Raw genomic sequence first — 20,019 nt, 5'->3', positions numbered from 1 at the left:
AAACAAGAGATGGCAAGGGTGAACATCGACATTCTAGGAATCAGCAAACTAAAATGGACTGGAATGGGTGAATTTAACTCAGATGACCATTACGTCTACTACTGCAGGCAGGAATCCCTCAGAAGAAATGGAGTAGCCATCATGGTCAACAAAAGAGTCCCAAATGCAGTACGTGGATGCAATCTCAAAAAAGGCAGAATGATCTCTGTTTGTCTCCAAGGCAAACCATTCAATATCACAGTTATCCAAGTCTATGCCCCGACCAGTAACGCTGAAGAAACTGAAGTTGAACGGTTTTATGAAGACCTACAAGACCTTTTAGAACTAACACCCCAAAAAGATGTCCTTTTCTTTATAGGGGACTGGAATGCAAAAGCAGGAAGTCAAGAAACACCTGGAGTAACAGGTAAATTTAGCCTTGAAATGCGGAATGAAGCAGGGCAAAGACTAATAGAGTTTTGCCAAGAAAATGCACTGGTGATAGCAAACACCCTCTTCCAACAACCCAAGAGAAGACTCTACGCATGGACATCACCAGATGGTCAACTCTGGAATCAGATTGATTATATTCTTTGCAGCCAAAGATGGAGAAGCTCTATACAGTCAACAAAAACGAGACCAGGAGCTGACTGTGGCTCAGATCATGAACGGCTTATTACCAGATTCAGACTCAAATTGAAGAAAATAGGGAAAACCGCTAGACCATTCAGATATGACTTAAATCAAATCCCTTATGATTATACAGTGGAAGTGAGAAATAGATTTAAGGGCCTAGATCTGATAGACAGAGTGCCTGATGAACTATGGAATGAGGTTCGTGACATTGTACAGGAGACAGGGATCAAGACCATCCCCATGGAAAAGAAATGTGAAAAAGCAAAATGGCTGTCTGGGGAGGCCTTACAAATAGCCAAGGTAATACTATATAAATATATATACGCATGTATTTATGTGTGGGTTTCCTTGGTGGCTCAACTGGTAAAGAATCCACCTGCAATACAGGAGACCTAAGTTCAATCCCTGGGTTGGGAAGATCTCTTGGAGAAGGGAACGGCTACCCACTCTAGTATTCTAGCCTGGAGAATTCCATAGACTTTGTAGTCCATGGGGTTGCAAAGAATTGGACACAACTGAGTGACTTTTTGGAATTGAACTTTATCAGCCAAGCAAATAATAATACATAACAATGCATGTATTTATGTGTAAATATAGAGAAAATATTTAAGTAATTTCTATTTCTAATAGTGTCCATATGCAAGGATTCATGAGCAGACAGTAAAATTGAGTCTTTGATTATATGTCTCCTTGATTATATGCCTCCAAGGGTATAAGGAAAGATTTTTTTATTAACCAATTATTATAAATTTTTTGTTTTGAATGTTTTCAATTGGAGTTTTTCAGAACAATTTAATTCATGAAAATAAAATTAATTCTGAGTTGCCAGATCCCAAATCACATCCAGGCACATATTTGGCCCATATTTATTAAGCACCTACTATATGCCAGACGACTTCCCTGGTGGCTCAGACGGTAAAGCGTCTGTCTACGGTGAGGGAGACCCAGGTTCTATCCCTGGGTTGGGAAGATCCCTTGGAGAAGGAAATGGCAATCCACTCCAGTACTATTGCCTGGAAAATCCCATGGACAAAGGAACCTGGTAGGCTATAGTCCATGGGGTCGCAAAGAGTCAGACATGACTGAGCAACTTCACGTTCATGTTATATGCCAAACTGTCCTAAGTAGACCATGGGAATTGAGCAAAAATCAAAAAGTCCCTGCTCTGATGACACCTAGAAGGGAGAGATAAACAATAAATGAATAAGTATAAATTTTATTAAGAGGTAATTACTGCTAAGGAAAACAGTATGGTGAGGTAGTGGGGCAGAGCACACTGGTCTGAGGGACTGGAAGTTGCTGTTTTCTGTGAGGTGGTTAGGGAAGACATTGATTATAGTGGTGAAACTTGAACACAGTTCTGAACGAAGTTAGGGAGGAAGCCAAGATATATCTGTTGCAAATAGGAAGAACAAAGAGGGCTAAAGCTATGAGACAGCAGCATGCTTGGTATTTTTGAAAACTCATAGGAGGCAAGTGAGTGGAGCAGGGAAGCTGAGAGGAAAAGTGGTAAGATTGAGGTCAGATATATACACTACCATGTGTAACACAGACAGCTAGTGCGAAGCCGCTATATGGCACAGGGAGCTCGGCTCAGTGCTCTGTGATGAGCTAGAGGGATAGGTTTGGGGGCTGGGAGGGAGGCTCAAGAGGGAGGTTAATAAATGTATACTTATAGCTGAATTGTGATGTTGAAAAGCATAAACTAACACAACATTGTAAAGCAAGTATATTCCAATTTAAAAAAAATAAAGACATTGTGGGGGCAGGGAGAAAAAAAAGACTGAGGTCAGAAAGTTTGGGCAGCTAAAAAGATGTTCAAGGGCCTTACAGAATGTGAGTGGGGCTTTCCCAGTGTTTCAGCAGTAAAGAATCTGTCTGCAATACAGGAGATGCAGGAGACTCAGGTTCGATTCCTGGGTCAAGAAGATCCCCTGGAATAGGAACTGGCAACCCACTCCAGTATTCTTGCCTGGAGAATTCCATAGACAGAGGAGCCTGGCAGGCTGCAGTCCATGGGGTTGCAAAGAGCTGGACACAACTGAGCAATTCAGCACACATGCAGAGAATGTGATGATACAGGCTTTCATTTCGTGTTAGAAAGGAAACCTCTGGAAGATTTTGAGCATAGAATGATATCATTAGACTGCAGTTTCATAGGAATCACTCTAGTAGCTATTTAGAAAATGAAGTAAAGAGGAGCAAGAGTGGAAGAAGCAGCAGCTATTAGCCAACTATGGTAATCCAGGCAGAAGTCAATGGCAGCTTCAAGATTGTGGCAAGGAAGGTGATAGTGGTCAGATTCTGGCTTTATTTTAAAAGTAGAGTCAACATTATACCTTGATAGTTGAATGTAGGTTGAAAGGAAAAAAAAAAAGGAGTCATGGTGCCTTCAGAGTTTTTGTTTGTCACAAGATGAATGAATTACCATTTACTGACATACAGAAGGCTCAAAAAAGAGTAAGGAGAGCAATTTGCTAAATTTGAAATACGCATTAGATTTTCTGCAGAATTAAATTAACAGACCTGACTGCCGTCCTTTGGAAAGATTATTTATATGGCTGGCCTCAGGCTGGCAATTAGAACTTGAATTTCAGGAGGGTTCCCACTTACCCTAGTTGATAAGAGTAGTTCGATATGACCAGACTGTTTTATACATGATGCATGCTGAATTCCTCCTTTTTTTATGAGAGTTTGGAATTTTAGCCTGTGTTAGAAAGAGGGTACCCTGGATGCTGAGTCTTTAAGGGGCTTCCTTGTTGTTGTTCAGTCACTAAGTCATGTCCGAATCTTTGCAACCCCATGAACTGCAGCATGCAAGTCCTCCTTGTCTTTCACCATCTCCCGCAATTCGCTCAGACTTGGTGATGCCATCCAGCCACCTCATCTTCTGTCACCCACTTCTCGCCCTGCCCTCAATCCTTTCCAGCATCCGGGTCTTTTCCAATGAGGTGGCTTAAGGGGAGTGCCCACACCATCATGGATATCTGGGTCATTAAGACTTTTTTTGTATAGTTCTTCTATGTATTCTTGCCACCTCTTCTTAATATCTTCTGCTTCTGTTAGGTCCATACCATTTCTGTCCTTTATCGAGCCCATCTTTGCATGAAATGTTCCTTTGGTATCTCCAGTTTTCTTGAAGAGATCTTTAGCCTTTCTCATTCTATTGTTTTCCTCTATTTCTTTGCACTGTTCACTTAAGAAGGCTTTCTTATCTCTCCATGCTATTCTCTGGGACTCCGTGTTCAGGTGGATATATCTTTCCTTTTCTCCTTTGCCTTTTGCTTCTCTTCTTTTTTCAGCTATTTGTAAGGCCTCTTCATACAACCACTTTGCTTTCTGGAATTTCTTTGTCTTTGGAATGGTTTTGGTCATCACCTCCTGTACAATATTGATGAGATTACTGTGTGAAAACTAGAAAATACCTTTCTACCCAGAAGCCTGAGAAGCTAAGTGTTGACTGAGTGTGAGTGTGTGCTCAGTCAGTCAGTCGTGTCCGATTCTTTTGTGACCCCATGGATTGTAGCCTGCCAGGGTCCCCTGTGAATAGGATTTTCCAGGCAAGAATACTGGAGTGGGCTGCCATTTCCTCCTAGAATAAAACTCAGGTCTCCTGCATCTGGCCTTATTTATATAAAGCGTGAGTAAAAATAAAGGGAGGAAGGATGCAAAATTGGACAAGTGGATAAAAAGAGCAGGCAAGAATGTGTGTGTGTATGTGTGTGTAACATTTTGACAGTACTTAGTTCACACGTGTATTTTATTGCTTTGGATGTTTAACACTTCTTCCCTCTTCTCGATTTGTATATGACCTTCAGGCAAATGATCCTTTTCTGTGAACAACGCCCAGATTTTGGCTGGAGTGGTTATGGCTATGCTTTGGCGCTTTTTGTTGTAGTCTTTTTGCAAACCCTGATCCTTCAGCAATACCAGCGTTTTAAAATGCTCACTTCAGCAAAAATTAAGACAGCTGTAATTGGACTGATCTACAAAAAGGTAAGAGATTTAAAAAATTCCAAGTTTCTAAGTGGACTGTGTCCAATATGTGCTTTAAAATAAGGGATCTGAAGAAATAGAAGTAGTATTTAAAAAATTTCTAGCATGCCCTTTGAATATATATTTATTTTGCTGAAAAATAACTTTGACTCATCAATATTGGTTACATCAATTTCTTTACAGGGTCCTCTCTCTATATTTCCTGAAGCTTCTAGTCAACCCTAATGCCTGAAACTAAATGATGTTCTTTGTCCACTCTTCATGTCACTTAACTCCTCCTCAGAAAATGAATGGAATTGACTATTTCATGATTGTCTGTATTTATGTATCAATAAATTAATTTCCATGGTCATTTTCCTTCTACATTAACACCTTTTGCTTCTTCCTCTGCTCACTCTACTTTTTCATGAAACAAAGCCATACTTCTCTACAGAGTTGTTATCTGCTTATCTTTGAGTCTAATCCCCCTCCTACTGACGCCAAAAGCTGGTTGACCCTTATACCTAGCATAACTCTAAAGTTTAATTTATCCTTTCTTGAAAATGCAGTTTTAAATATCACCTCTTTATCATTCAGAGCCTATTTACATCATAATTATAAACAATTAAAAGCCTTCCTCCCTTCTGTTGTTATTACTGAGTTATTCAGTCAAAAATATATTTTGCCTTCTTATTCTGTAGTCCTCTGTCAATCTGTCGGACACGACTGAGTGACCGAACTGAACTGAACTGAACTGTCAATCTGTGCTCTTCAGATTTGGAATAGGAACTTAACTTACCTATTGTACCTTTATCATCCAAGACAGTGGCTTTCACATATTTTTATAAAAGTTGGAAGACTGAGTAAATGAATAAATGAGCCATTACCTTCAAAACTAGGGGACTATTAAGCATACATGATAAATGTGTGAAACTATCAATAAATGCAGATGTTTTAAGAAATCAGAGGAGCAGGAAGTTTACAATATTTGAAGACAGTTAAGGAAGGTTTCAAATAGAAAGGAGCCTTGAAATAATCTTTGGGAAAACTGTAGGATTTGTTGACCTGGACCTGAAGTGTCACAGATCATTTGGCCATATTAGGCCAAAATGGAGGCAGCAGGTGATTTTAGAGATTCTAGAATGATCCAAGCCCAATGAGCCAGAATATAACTGAACTTGTAGTAAACCTAGCTCTGTGCGAAACTGAAAGTGCTAATTGCTCAGTTGTGTCCAACTCTTTGCGACCCCTTGGACTGTAGCCTGCCAGGATCCTCTGTCCATGGAATTTTCCAGGCAAAAATACTGGAGTGTGTTGCCATTTCCTTCTCCAGTGGATCTTTACGACCCAGGCATTGAACCTGGGTCTTCCGCATTGCAGGCAGATTCTTTACCATTTGAGCCACCAGGGAAGTCCTGTATAATTAGCTCTGTGTCACAGTGCTTTATTGACTATGCCAAAGCCTTTGACTGTGTGGATCACAATAAACTGTGGAAAATTCTGAAAGAGTTGGAAATACCAGACCACCTGACCTGCCTCTTGAGGAACCTGTATGCAGGTCAGGAAGCAACAGTTAGAACTGGACATGGAACAACAGACTGGTTCCAAATAGGAAAAGGAGTACGTCAAGGCTGTATATTGTCACCCTGCTTATTTAACTTCTATGCAGAGTACATCATGAGAAATGCTGGGCTGGAAGAAGCACAACCTGGAATCAAGATTGCTGGGAGAAATAATAACCTCAGATATGCAGATGACACCACCCTTATGGCAGAAAGTGAAGAGGAACTAAAAAGCCTCTTGATGAAAGTGAAAGAGGAGAGTGAAAAAGTTGGCTTAAAGCTCAACATTCAGAAAACAAAGATCATGTCATCTGGTCCCATCACTTCATGGCAAATAGATGAGGAAGCAGTGGAAACAGTGGCAGACTTTATTTTGGGGGCTCCAAAATCACTGCAGATGGTGACTGCAGCCATGAAATTGAAAGACGCTTACTCCTTGGAAGAAAAGTTATGACCAACCTAGATAGCATATTAAAAAACAGAGACATTGCTTTGCCAACAAAAGGTCTGGCTAGTCAAGGCTATGGTTTTTCCTGTGGTCGTGTATGGATATGAGAGTTGGACTGTGAAGAAAGCTGAGAGCCGAAGAATTGGTGCTTTGAACTGTGGTGTTGGAGAAGACTCTTGAGAGTCCCTTGGATTGCAAGGAGATCCAACCAGTCTATCCTAAAGGAGACCAGTCCTGGGTGTTCATTGGAGGGACTGATGTTGAAGCTGAAACTCCAATACTTTGGCCACCTCATGCAAAGAATTGACTAATTGGAAAAGACCCTGATGCTGGGAGGGATTGGGTGCAGGGAGAAGAAGGGGACGACAGAGGATGAGATGGCTGGATGGCATCACTAACTCGATGGACATGAGTTTGAGCAAACTCCGGGAGTTGGTGATGGACAGGGAGGCCTGCGTGCTGCAATTCATGGGGTCGCAGAGTCAGACACGACTGAGCGACTGAACTGAACACTCCCCAGATACAGGGTCAGAGAGGCTGTTTGTAATTCTACAGGTTGTAACTTCTGAGAAATACAAATATAGAGAAAAGATATGAAATACAAATATTAAAGAATCTAGGGATCAGTTTAAATGCTAACATCTGTTTCACATATATGGCCTAAATGGAACAGGTCTTCGCTCATTGATTAAAGCCTTGGAGTTTGGATATAGGATTTGAATGGATTTCTTTGGAAGGAATGATGCTAAAGCTGAAACTCCAGTACTTTGGCCACCTCATGCGAAGAGTTGCCTCATTGGAAAAGGCTTTGATGCTGGGAGGGATTGGGGGCAGGAGGAGAAGGGGATGACAGAGGATGAGATGGCTGGATGGCATCACTGACTCGATGGACGCGAATCTGAGTGAACTCCGGGAATTGGTCATAGACAGGGAGGCTTGGTGTGCTGCAATTCATAGGGTTGCAAAGAGTCGGACATGACTGAGCGACTGAACTGAACAAGTATAAAAGAATAGATAGCAGTAGAAATTGAAGCAAACCATCAGAAATAAAAAGGAAAGTCAAGTCTTGTGGGTGAGTACAAGAGCAAGGAGACCCTGGAGACAATGTAAGAGGGAAGAGCATCTACAGGAGTGAGACTATATGGGTCTTTAGAGATTGTTTAACAACAGAGAGCATTCTAAGATCAGAGGGGTTCAGTGGGTCCTGCAGTATGGATTAAAATGTAATTCTTAGTCCATCAGACAAGCAGCAGAAGACATTAGTCAGTGACCTGTAGTGTTCAGATGCCCTGGGTAGCCTATTGTGGTGATACTAATATAAGGCAGTCTTTCTTGTGAATCTCTTATCCTATATCTGCTTTCCAAAGGGACTAATTGGGGTTACTAGATCTCTTGTCTCCTTTACAGATTTTAGGATTCTGATATTTATCATGTTTCGATAGCCTCAGCTCTCATTGATGACCAGATAACTCACATTCATCTGACATTGGCACTCCTTCATCAGGAATTCATTACTAGACTTGGGTAAAGCTAGTTTCACATCCTTTTCCTGGTGAGGAGGGGAGGTGTTAGAAAACTCTTTATCTCTACCCATCCGCATGACTGTTGCTACTCTAGTGAAGTTCAAGGGACTTCATTTTTAAGGTTTGTGGGGAAGAACAGACCTCTTTCTACTTTACCACGTCATGAGCCTTTGGGTCTCAAAACTCAGTTTTGTTATTCCTTCACTCCCAATTACAGGCTCCATGAGAGTTTTTGAGGACTAAGAACAAGATATGTTTCAAAAGCAGCATCAGTTAGTCCTGTGCTTAATGTGGGCAGCCTGTGGGCTCTTTGTCAAATGCCATCCAGTAGAAGTTTTTGTGATTTTTAAATTATTCTATATCCACATTGTATGGTAGCTACTAATCACATATGACTATTGAAACTGAAAACCTGGCAAGTAAGAGCAAGGAAGTAAATTTTTAATTTCAATTAAATTTAATATCCATAGCTAGACTATCTACATTTGTGCCTAAAGGATATTCTTTCCTTAATTGTGGGAAGAATATAGTATAAAGAAAATTGATAAAATTCTTTTTCCATTCTTTAAAATAGAGATACTTAAATGTGATCAGAAAGAGAAGAGAGAATCCTGGCATACTTTTTTGCATCCAAAAGAGCTGAAGAAAATGAACTCTCATAGATTTATGAGGATTCACCTTTACATACACCATGACTCATTAGAAGTATGGTAACCCCTGAGAATCACTGGGATAAAAATGTTTAGGGCTCTTCCAGCTCTAAATTATATAATGTCTATGACTCAAAGCTAGGGTGGTCAGGAAAAATAGTTCAGGAAACAAATATATGAACCAGGGCTGTGGCAAAAAAATTCCGCAAAGAACAAATATATGAGGGAGAGTGTGAAATTGCAAAGCAAATTTCATAATCATGTGACAAAATGAACCATTACTGAATTGAGGTCAGTAATAAATAAGATATTTCCAGTCCATAAAAAGGATTCTTGAGGCTGGGAGCCATATATGCTTTATCTGGGTCTTTCTATGGCTTCCCTGGTGGCTCAGATGGTAAAGAGTCTGCCTGCAATGCAGGAGATACAAGAGGCTCAGGTTCAGTCCCTGGGTCAGGAAGATCTCCTAGAGAAGGAAATGGTTACCCATTCCAGTATTCTTGCCCAGATAATTCCATGGACAGAGGAGCCTGGCGGGCTATGGTCCACATTTTCACAAAGAATCGAATACGACTGAGCAACTAACACTTTTTTTAGACCAAATGCAATCAATGACATGAATGAAGTTTCAAAAATTAAGGAGTCACAAGGTTGTGTTAGCAGTCTTCCTGAGTGGGACCCCAACAAGGGTCCTTCTGCCTAGTGCCCTTTGAGCATCTGAGTTCTGGTCAGAAGCGAAGGAAGGTTTTATTCTTTGATCAGATAATGAAGAGGTGTGGGCCTGTTCTCTGGAGCACCCATTCCTCTAATAGGCAGTAGGTAAGGCTGCTTTATAGGGATCTCTCAAAATGAGGTTCTTGCAGAATTGGAGCAGGGGCAGCTGGGCTGCTTAGGCTCCAGATGGCAGTTCCCGGAGCAGCGTCTCTGCACGTGGCCTGCAGCTACCATCTTGGATTTTGTGTCACACATGGCTTCTGAACGTGGACGCCCAGCTGAGGTGTAGGCGCGGCCATTTCATTTCACAGGAGGAACCCTGGTCTGAAGGGCCAGATACAAGGCTCTGCACATGGCCTCCCTGTGAGCAAATGAGAATAGACTAAGTGCTAGGGAAAGGGGGATTTAAAAAAAAATTAAAAAGGTAAGACTTTAATTTATTACCCAATTCCCTGAGAATTGTTAATGGCCTTTGCTAATGACAGTTGTGCTTTGTGTGTTTTCCTAAAGGAGGGCATTTATTTGATTCCTTGGGTAATTTGATTATTTTGAACTACCCAGTCTTTTAGTTTTTACATAAGTCAGTTTATATTTTCCTTCTAGAAAAGTAGGATGAAGTGTTTGTATTTGTTTATAATAGTAAGTTGGAAGTGGATGCTATTAGAGATCAATGGATCTCACTTAAAAAAGTGCTGTAGTCTTAATGAAATGAGAATAACTGTTCTTGGATTTCCATTGTTTTTCTTGGCCACATTAAATGGTCAGTAACTTATTAGGGGAGATTAAAAAGCTGCCTTTGGAGGAGACATAGCTAGAAGCTTAACTATTGTAGTGTATTTTTTCCTTTTTTTATTTCCTCTTATGGGAGCAGTATTTATTCTGTCGTATCATCAGCACCATACCTTGGAAGGCAGTAGCAGAAAATTAGAGGATTCAGCATTGCAGCAGCCATCAAGGTTAGGAGGATCCTGACCCCTTGTGAACCTCCCAGGGTCGTGCCTTTCCTCTGCTGGCCCCATAGACTGCCATATGCCCTGAGCCCGTGGGTTTTAACCTAGGGAATGTCAGAAGTGTCCCACTGAAGGCCCTGCCTACTCATTTTCCAGAGGGGCTTTTTCTCTGGACTTTGTACTAGTCATTTATTGAGTGAAGAGAACTTGAGTGTCCCCTGTATTCTATTTACCGTTGTTAGATCTAGCTCTCAATCCTGTCTCTCTTTAAATCAGTGTGGTAGGAGTTTCTTAAAACTTTTGGCATATGGTGGGACTTTCACCTAATTTCTGGTATAAATATCAATTTCCTGCTTATTTTACAGTTGTTTATGCATTTTTCCTGGGCTTCCCGGGCTTCCCTTGTGGTTCAGCAGGTAAAGAATCTGCCTGCAATGTGGGAGACCTGGGTTCGATCCCCACATTGGAAAGGCCCCTGGGGAAGGACATGGCAACCCACTCCAGTACTCTTGCCTGGGGAATTTCATGGAGAGAGGAGCAGGACAGGCTGCAGTCCATGGAATCACAAAGAATTGGAGATGACTCTGCAACTAACTTTCACTTTCACTTTCATGCATTTTTCTGGGAATTTTAAATGAGTGGGAAATTAAATAAATGAATTTCTAATATTAGCCTTAGTAAGAAACTACCAGTAATTAACCTTAAGTATTCAGTCGCTCAGTCGTGTCCGGCTCTTTGCGACCCCATGAATCACAGCATGCCAGGCCTCCCTGTCTATTACCAACTCCCGGAGTTCACTCAGACTCAGGTCCATCGAGTCAGTGATGCCTTAAGTATATTGAATTCAATATACAAATATTAAATGACATATACAGAGGGAAAGGGAGAATTAGGCCTTGGAAGAACAGAGAAGATGTATTTCCATCTTCTAATGAAGGCTTTTCAACACTCTTACCTCTGTAAATACTCATGGCCTTTCTGAGCTACTGTTACACTTGTGTGTGTGTGTGTGTGTGTGTGTGTGTGTGTGTTAGTTCCTCAGTTGTGTCCAACTCTTTGCGACCCCATGGGCTGTTGCTGGCCAGGCTCCTCTATCCATGGAATTCTCAAGGCAAGAATACTGGAGTGGGTAGCCATTTCCTTTTCCAGGGGATCTTCCCAACCCAGGGATTGGACCCTGGTCTCCTGCATTGCAGGCAGATTCTTTACTGAATCCTCGGAAGCCCTTATAATCAGCCTGTGTGTAGGAGGGGAGTGGACTCCACTACTAGACTGTAATCTCTTTAAGATTGAAACTATATCATTAAAAAAACTTTCATTTTTTTATTTTCAGATTTTTATTGATTCACCTGTATACTCTGTATTGATAAACTTTAGATGATTTAGTAGGGGTGCCAACGAATAGAAAGGAAGCTCAGAGCTAGAAATCTTTTTAGTTTTAGTTAAAAGTTATCATTGTTTGACTGTAAAGATCCTGCATGATCTACAGAACTGTAAGTATTCTGCTTCTCTTTTCCCAGGCCCTGCTTCTATCTAATGTTTCTAGAAAACAGTTTTCTACTGGGGAAATTATTAACCTGATGGTAACAGATGCCCAGCAGCTCATGGACTTGATGACAAACATCAATCTTCTTTGGTCAGCTCCTTTTCAAATCCTGATGGCCGTATCACTCCTTTGGCAAGAGCTGGGTCCAGCAGTGTTAGCAGGGGTGGCGGTCCTTGTGTTTGTTATACCAATGAATGCTTTAGTTGCAAATAGAATGAAAACGCTGAAGGTAAGAAAATAATTGCCTCATGTTACCTGTGTCAAACAGAAGCTTGAGTTTCCAGACTTGATAATAAGCATCTAGCTAATTCTCTCAATATGGAAAATAGAGGCTTAAAATGGATATAATACAAACGAATCATTCATTTATTGAACCAGTATTGATTGAGCATCTATCCTGTCAGTCACTGTGAAAGGCACATAAAGTATAGTAGTGAAGAGAATTGACAAGTTCCAGCTCTCTTTGGATTATTGGGGGAGAAAGGCAACAAACAAGTAAATAAATAGGTAGATAGCATAATGCCTGGTGTTAATTTGTGTATGAAGAAAGATAATTAGGATAAAGTGATAGATTAACAAAAAATTTCGTTTCGCAAACAAGGTCTGGAACATCCTCAGGAAAGATATGATGTATCAGCTGAGTAAGGCAGCAATCCATGTGGATGTCTGAGAAAAAGATATCAGGCAAAAAGAATGGTGTGTATGCAGCCTAGAGGTGGGGGCATGCTTGGTCTGCCTTAAGAAGTGGCAAGAAGGCTAGTGAGCTAAAGTGAGCGAGGCATGGCTTCGTGCAGCCAGGGGACAGTAAATGCTTAACTGAATTAATTTTAATATTCTTCCTCTACATTCAGTTAGTCATCTTACTATCATATATTTTTGACATCTGCTATTTCCAAGACAGTGTGTACTATGCTGTACTGTAGGAATGGGGGAACAGGACCAAGACATAGTTCACTTCTCCGAAGGAGATCACACTGTAATGGGAGAGACAGGTGGTTTCCCATGTTAAAGTAACAAAGAGAGATGCAGATGTGTTGCTTATGACAATCATTTTATTATTTGAAATGAATAAAGGGCAAACAACATCTTATGTATGGACATGGAAATGAATCAATCACTATTAGAGGAAAAAGTAAATTAGAGAAACACACACACACACACACACACATACACACACATATGTGTGTGTGTATATGTGGACACTTCCCAGGTGTCTCAGTGGTAAAGAATCTGCCTGCCAATGCATGAGTTGCAGGAGATGCAGGTTCGATCCCTGGATTAGGACGAGCCCCTGGAGAAGGAAATGGCAACCCACTCTAGTATTCTTGCCTGGGAAATCTCATGGAGAGAAGAGCCCGGTGGGCTACAGTCAGTGGGGTTGAAAAAGTGTTGGACACGACTTAGCGACTAAACAAAAAAAATGTCTAATATGTATGCCATGCATTTATATGGTGTGTATATACATGTATATATGTGTGTGTGTATATATATGTATATATGATCCAGTTTTTAAAATGTGAATATACCTTTGCACATGGATATGATAAAAATATATATAAAGTGATATATTTATATCACGATTTATATAATGATAAAGATATATAAATATAGGTTTGAATGTATTTGTATGAACATAGAAATAACCTAGAGATAAAACAGTAGTCTTTCAAGAGTAGTTACCTGTAAAGTGAAATTAAATGGAAAGAGGGAAGATTTTTTTACTTATTACTTTAATACATTTAGAAGCAAAGAATTTATACCTTCTTTTACTTTTTTCTGAATTTTTCAAATAATTACCCAAAAGCCTAGTTTTTAAAGATAAGAACTAGGAAATAACATATAATTATAAAATAATTATGAATTACTAAACACATGGGTATTTAGAATAACAGATTTTTAAATGAATAATTTTAAAATATGTTTTTTAATATTCTGGATTTTAAATAGTTGTAAGTTAAATTTTTAGGAATGGAATTACATTATCAGGAATTTATCTAGAGTCCTAAAACATCCAAAGAGACTCCAATATTATGTACAATTATTCTAAATAAAAAATATACTTTAATCACATAAAAGATATAAAGGATGTTAGTTTGTAAATGTGTACTTTGTTAGATATACAAGTTCATATTATTGCATATAACATAATTGTGGCAATATTATTGGAGAAAATCCTTAAGATGAAATGATTAAATGATAATAGTATTATAAATAAAGTTTTATATTATAAATAGTATGCTATATAATACTTATATAATATTTGCAAAAAAAGTTGGTATGTATATATATATGTATGTATATATATATATTTGTGATAATAGAAGTACCACAGGAATAAAAATAAAGATTTACATACATATAATTGATAGAGTTTGGGGAATTTTTCCCATTTTTATTGAATATAAATATTTTTATTCCATTTATAACAAAATTTTTCTGAATAAATATTATATTTTCTACTCTTTTGGAAAGTATACACCTTGTTTTTATTTTACTGCTGGCTACTTTTAAGTTTTAAAGTATCTATTTATAACTGTTATCTAACATTAACAGAATAATGTTGTATGAATGTTATAGTTTTCAACAACTAAATATTATATAAAATAGAGGAAGTAGATTGCATTTTTAAAAATAGTTATGTAAATTAAAGTATTAGCAACTTTTGTCAAATATACTGTCATTTTCTTTCCATTATATAGAAAAATCAAAGGAAGAACAAGGACAAACAGATAAAACTGCTCAATGAAATCTTACATGGAATTAAGGTAATAAAAAAAGAACATGCATTTAATTTATCTATTTAGAATATAGCAATAAGCGAACCAATAAATGAATCATTCACCATTCTCAATATCAAAATAATGAAATATGTATAATTTTGAGAGAGTAATTTAGATTTCAGATATATAAGATTTCTTACGTTGAAATAGCATTTAAATAAAGCCAAATAAAATGTAAGGTGCTTTTTTTTTCGTTCTCAACCAACAACTAAACACAAATATCTCAAAAGACACAAAATATTACTCGTTTTAAAGACAGAAATTTGGAATGAAGCAGGGAAGAGTGGCAGTTATACTGTCATCAGTGTGAAGGTGGATACATGGGGAAAGTGATGAGAGGCCATTCGGTTTCTTTTGTACATCATACATTGCTCAATCATGTCTGACTCTTTGTGACCCCAGGGACTAGAGCCTGCAAGGTGCCTCTGTTCATGGAATTTTCTGGGCAAGAATACTGGAGTGGGTTACCATTCCCTTCACCAAGGGATCTTCCCGACCAAGGGATCGAACCCAGGTCTCCTGCATTGCAGGCGGATTCTTTACTGTCTGAGCCACTTACCTGGCTATTCTGTGAAAAATATGTTACTGATTATTTGTTTCCTAGAAAAACTACCTCCACTCCACACACCTAACATTTTCTCTGTGATAAAATGAGTGAAGCCTTATACATTTTGCATAGAGATATCCCTCAATTTTGGAGAAGGAAATGGCAATCCATCCAGTGTTCATGCCTGGGAAATCCCATGGACAGAGGAGCCTGACAGGCTACAGTCCATGAGGTTGCAAGAGGAGGACACAACTTAAGACTAAACCACCACCACATTCCTCAGTTTACAATGGCTTTATATCCTGATATACCCATCAGAAGCTGAAAATATCATTGTCGAAAATGCATTTAATACACCTAGCATACTTATTACCATAGTTTAGCATATACTTACATCACTTACATTAGACTATAGTTGGGCAAAATCGTCTGACACAGAGCCTATTTTATAATAAAAATGAAAGTGAAGTTGCTCAGTTGCGACCCCATGGACTATAGACTACCAGGGTCCTCTGTCTGTGGGATTTTCCAGGCCAGAATACTGGAGTGGGTTGTCAGTTCCTTCTCCAAGGGATCTTCCCAACCTAGGGATCAAACCTGGGTCTCCTGCATTGTGGGCAGATGCTTTACCATCTGAGCCACCAGGGAAAGCATTGAAAAGTTCACTAATTTATTGAATACTGTACTGACAGTGAAAAACAGACTGGTAGTGTGGTTGCAGAAAGCTTGGTAGTATATTGGTTATTTATCCTTTAGATTGTGTGGCTGCCCAGCACCATGGCAGAGTATTATATCACATAGAAGTAACCTAGGAAAAACATCAAAATTCAAAATTGGAAGTGCAATTTCTACTGAATGAGTATTGCTTTCACACTGTCCTAAAGTTGAAAAATCCTAAATTAAATCACTGTATATCAGAGATCATCTGTGTATAATTTCAAATCCTATTGCACTTGGATTATAGCTCATCAGATTTTTCTAAAGCACAAAATTTGCAAAGTTCACATGGAATTTCCTCCTGACATTTAAAACTCCATTGGACATTTCCATCTACCTGCAATGTGGGAGACCTGGGCTTAATCCCTGGGTTGGGAAGATCCCCTGGAGGAGGGTATGGCAACTGACTCCAGTATTCTTGCCTGGAGAATCCCCATGGACAGAGGAGCCTAGCAGGCTGTAGTCCTTGGGGTCACAAAGAGATGGACACAACTGAGTGACTAAGTACAGTGCAGTTCAGTTGCTCAGTCATGTCCTACTCTCTGCAACCCCATGGACTGCAGCACTCCAGGCTTCCCGGTCCATCACCATCTCCCAGAGCTTGCTCAAATTCATGTCCATTGAGTTGCTGATGCCATCCAACCATCTTATCCTCTATTGTCTTCTTCTCCTCTGCCCTCTATCTTTCCCAGCATCAGGGTCTTTTCACATGAGCCAGTTCTTTGCATCAGGTGGCCAAAGTATTGGATTTCAGCTTCAGCATCAGTCCTTCCAATGAATACTCAGGAGTGATTTCGTTTACCATTGACTGATTTGACCTCCTTGCAGTCCAGTCTCAAGAGTCTTCTCCAACACCACAGTTCAAAAGCATCAATTCTTCAGCACTCAGCTTTCTTTATACACAAATAAATTATTTATCCACAGAATAAACCCATTGTAAGATTCACCTTAGAATCTGTAAATGATACGCTGCATTGTGCTGTATAACATGTTTACAAAAATATACATTACTGAAGTGAAAGACATTGTTAGATTGAAGATACCTTGAAAGGAGACTGATATCCATGAATAGCAACAAGATTGCCTGGGGAAATATCAATAACCTTAGATATGCAGATGACACCACCCTTATGGCAGAAAGTGAAGAGGAACTAAAAAGCCTCTTGATGAAAGTGAAAGAGGAGAGTGAAAAAGTTGGCTTAAAGCTCAACATTCAGAAAATGAAGATCATGGCATCTGGGCCCATCACTTTATGGGAAATAGATGGGGAAACACTGGAAACAGTGTCAGACTTTATTTTTGGGGGGGCTCCAAAATCACTGCAGATGGTGATTACAGCCATGAAATTAAAAGACGCTTACTCCTTGGAAGAAAGTTAAGACCAACCTAGATAGCATATTAAAAAGCAGAGATATTACTTTGCCAACAAAGGTCCATCTAGTCAAGGCTATGGTTTTTCCAGTGGTCATGTATGGATGTGAGAGTTGGATTATGAGGAAAGCTGAGTGCCGAAGAATTGGTGCTTTTGAACTGTGGTGATGGAGAAGACTCTTTTTTTCCCCATCATTCCCCCTTTTTTAAAAATTGAAATTTATTTTAATTGGAGGCTTGGTATAGAACAGTCTTGTGGAGAAGACTCTTGAGAGTCCCTTGGACTGCAAGGAGATCCAACCAGTCCATCCTAAAGGAGACCAGTCCTGGGTGTTCACTGGAGGGACTGATGCTGAGGCTGAAACTCCAATACTTTGGCCACCTCATGCGAAGAGTTGACTCATTGGAAAAGACCCTGATGCTGGGAGGGATTGGGGGCAGGAGGAGAAGGGGATGACAGAGGATGAGATGGCTGGATGGCATCACCGACTCGATGGACATGAGTTTGGGTGAACTCCGGGAGTTGGTGATGGACAAATAGGCCTGGCGTGCTGCGATTCATGGGATCGCAAAGAGTCAGACACGACTGAGTGACTGAACTGAACTGAACTGAACTGAAATTTAACTCAGATTATTCTATAAAGTCACACATCCTCAAAGTATATGCTCCAGACGCACCTTGCACCTCTTTGTGGGTTAACTGAGACCCCCAGCATCCATTAGAAAATACTGATGTATGTTTATATGCTGTAAGTATTGATATTCATAAAATGAAATTTGTTTTATCAGTAGGACCAAGACAATGTAGATAAAAGAAATTTTCTCAAGATCTAAGCAAAGTTCAAGATTTAAAATAGCAGTCCCAGCAGTAAATACACTAGAATATTGGAAGAGGTCCAAATGGAAATCAGGATAGTTTAAAAGTGGGGGCAGTTTGCATCCGTGGTGTTTGAAAACAGGTGTCATAAAGCCTCTCTCTAACATTGATAATAGCTTAGCATTTATCAAACATTTTCTGTATGTCACCCACTGTACTTATCCCTATATCTGTTTCCTCATATAATTCTTATAAACCTAAAGAAAAAGATTTCTCATCTTCATTTTACAAATAAGGAAACAAAGTATCTGAGCAGTTGAGGGTCATGTCTAAGTTCACAGAGCTGGTAAGAGATTATTAGAGATTTCCAGAGGATTCACAGACATATAGATAGATAGATGAATAGAGAAACAAAGATTTAGTTTAAGCAACTGGCTTATGAGTATAGGCAGTGACATGTCTGAAATCTGTTGAGCAGGCTGGAAATTCCTGCGGGAGTTGATGCTACAGCCTTGAGTCTGGAGGCAAAACTCCTTCCATCTCAGAGAACCTTAATGTTTTCTCTTGAGGCCTTCAGCTGATTAGATTGGGCTCACCTATTTGAGGGGCTTCCCAGGTGGCTCTAGTGGTAAAGAACTTGTCTGTCAAAGCCAATGCAAGACACGTAAGAGATGAAGGTTAGATTCCTAGGTCAGGAAGATCCCCTGGAAAAGCAAATGGCAACCCAGTGCAGTATTCCTGCCTGGAAAATCCCTTGGACAGAGGAGCCTGGCTGGCTGCAGTCCATAGCATCACAAAGAGTTGGACACAACTGAAGCAACATAGCTTGTTACCACCCATTTAATGGAGGGCAATCTTCTTTATTTAAAGTTTAATGGTTTAAATGTGAATCAGATCTAAAAATTACCTTCACAGTATCATCTACTAGTATTTGATAAAATAACTGGGCAACATAACCTAGCCACATTTACACATAAAACTAACCATCACAGAAAACCAAGATCATGGCACCCAATCCAATCAGTTTATGGCAAACAGATGGGAAAACAATGGAAACAGTGACAAATTTTATTTTCTTGGGTTCCAGAATCACTGTGGTCAGTGACTGCAGCCAGGGAATTAAAAGATGCTTGTTCCTTGGAAAGAAAACTGATAAATCTAGACAGCATATTAAAAAGCAGAGACATCATTTTACTGGCAAAGGTCCATATAGTCAAAGGTATGGTTTTTACGGTAGTCATGTGTGGATGTGAGAGTTGGACCATAAAGAAAGCTGAGTACCAAAGAATTAATGCTTTTGAACTGTGGTGTTGGAGAAGACTCTTGAGAGTTCCTTGGAAAGCAAGGAGATCAAACCAGTTAATCCTAAAGGAAATCAACCCTGAATATACATTGCAAGAACTGCTGAAGCTGAAGCTCCAATACTTTGGCCACCTGATGCGAAGAACTGACTCATTTGAAAAGACCCTGATGCTGGGAAAGATTGAAGGCTGGAGGAGACGGGGTGACAGAGGATGAAACGGTTGGTTGCTTTATCAAGTCAATGGACAAAAGCTTGAGCAAACTCCAGGAGACAGTGAAGGACAATGAAGCCTGGTGAGCTACTGTCCATGGGGTCACAAAGAGTTGGACGTGACTGAGCAAATGAACAACATAAGAGGCCTGGAATTTGAATGTAGGTCTGTCTAACTCTAAAAAGTATGTGGTAAGCCATTGCATGATTCTGCTTCTCCATGTTTTCCATCTCAGGAAATAGTTTGCAATCTCAAAACACCTGTAACCTTTCAGAAAATGGCTTGACATC

General features: G+C 39.6%; 1 protein-coding gene across 9 annotated transcripts in view; it reads left to right on the top strand.

The window, feature by feature from the left end:
* The window catches only part of LOC138434226 (multidrug resistance-associated protein 1-like), a 102,771-nt gene that overhangs the window by 22,779 nt on the left and 59,973 nt on the right, over positions 1–20,019 (top strand). For all 9 annotated transcript variants that reach the window (XM_069578466.1, XM_069578435.1, XM_069578424.1 and 6 more), the window contains 3 exons: positions 4,434–4,611; positions 11,958–12,212; positions 14,683–14,748. In XM_069578466.1, coding sequence (XP_069434567.1) covers positions 4,434–4,611; positions 11,958–12,212; positions 14,683–14,748 — 499 coding nt within the window. The remainder of the gene's footprint in view (positions 1–4,433; positions 4,612–11,957; positions 12,213–14,682; positions 14,749–20,019) is intronic.

Source organism: Ovis canadensis, chromosome 1, assembly GCF_042477335.2.
Source record: "Ovis canadensis isolate MfBH-ARS-UI-01 breed Bighorn chromosome 1, ARS-UI_OviCan_v2, whole genome shotgun sequence".
Classification (NCBI taxonomy): domain Eukaryota; kingdom Metazoa; phylum Chordata; class Mammalia; order Artiodactyla; family Bovidae; genus Ovis; species Ovis canadensis.
Note: the sequence above shows the minus strand (reverse complement) of the source record. Positions and strands in the feature narration are given on the sequence as shown.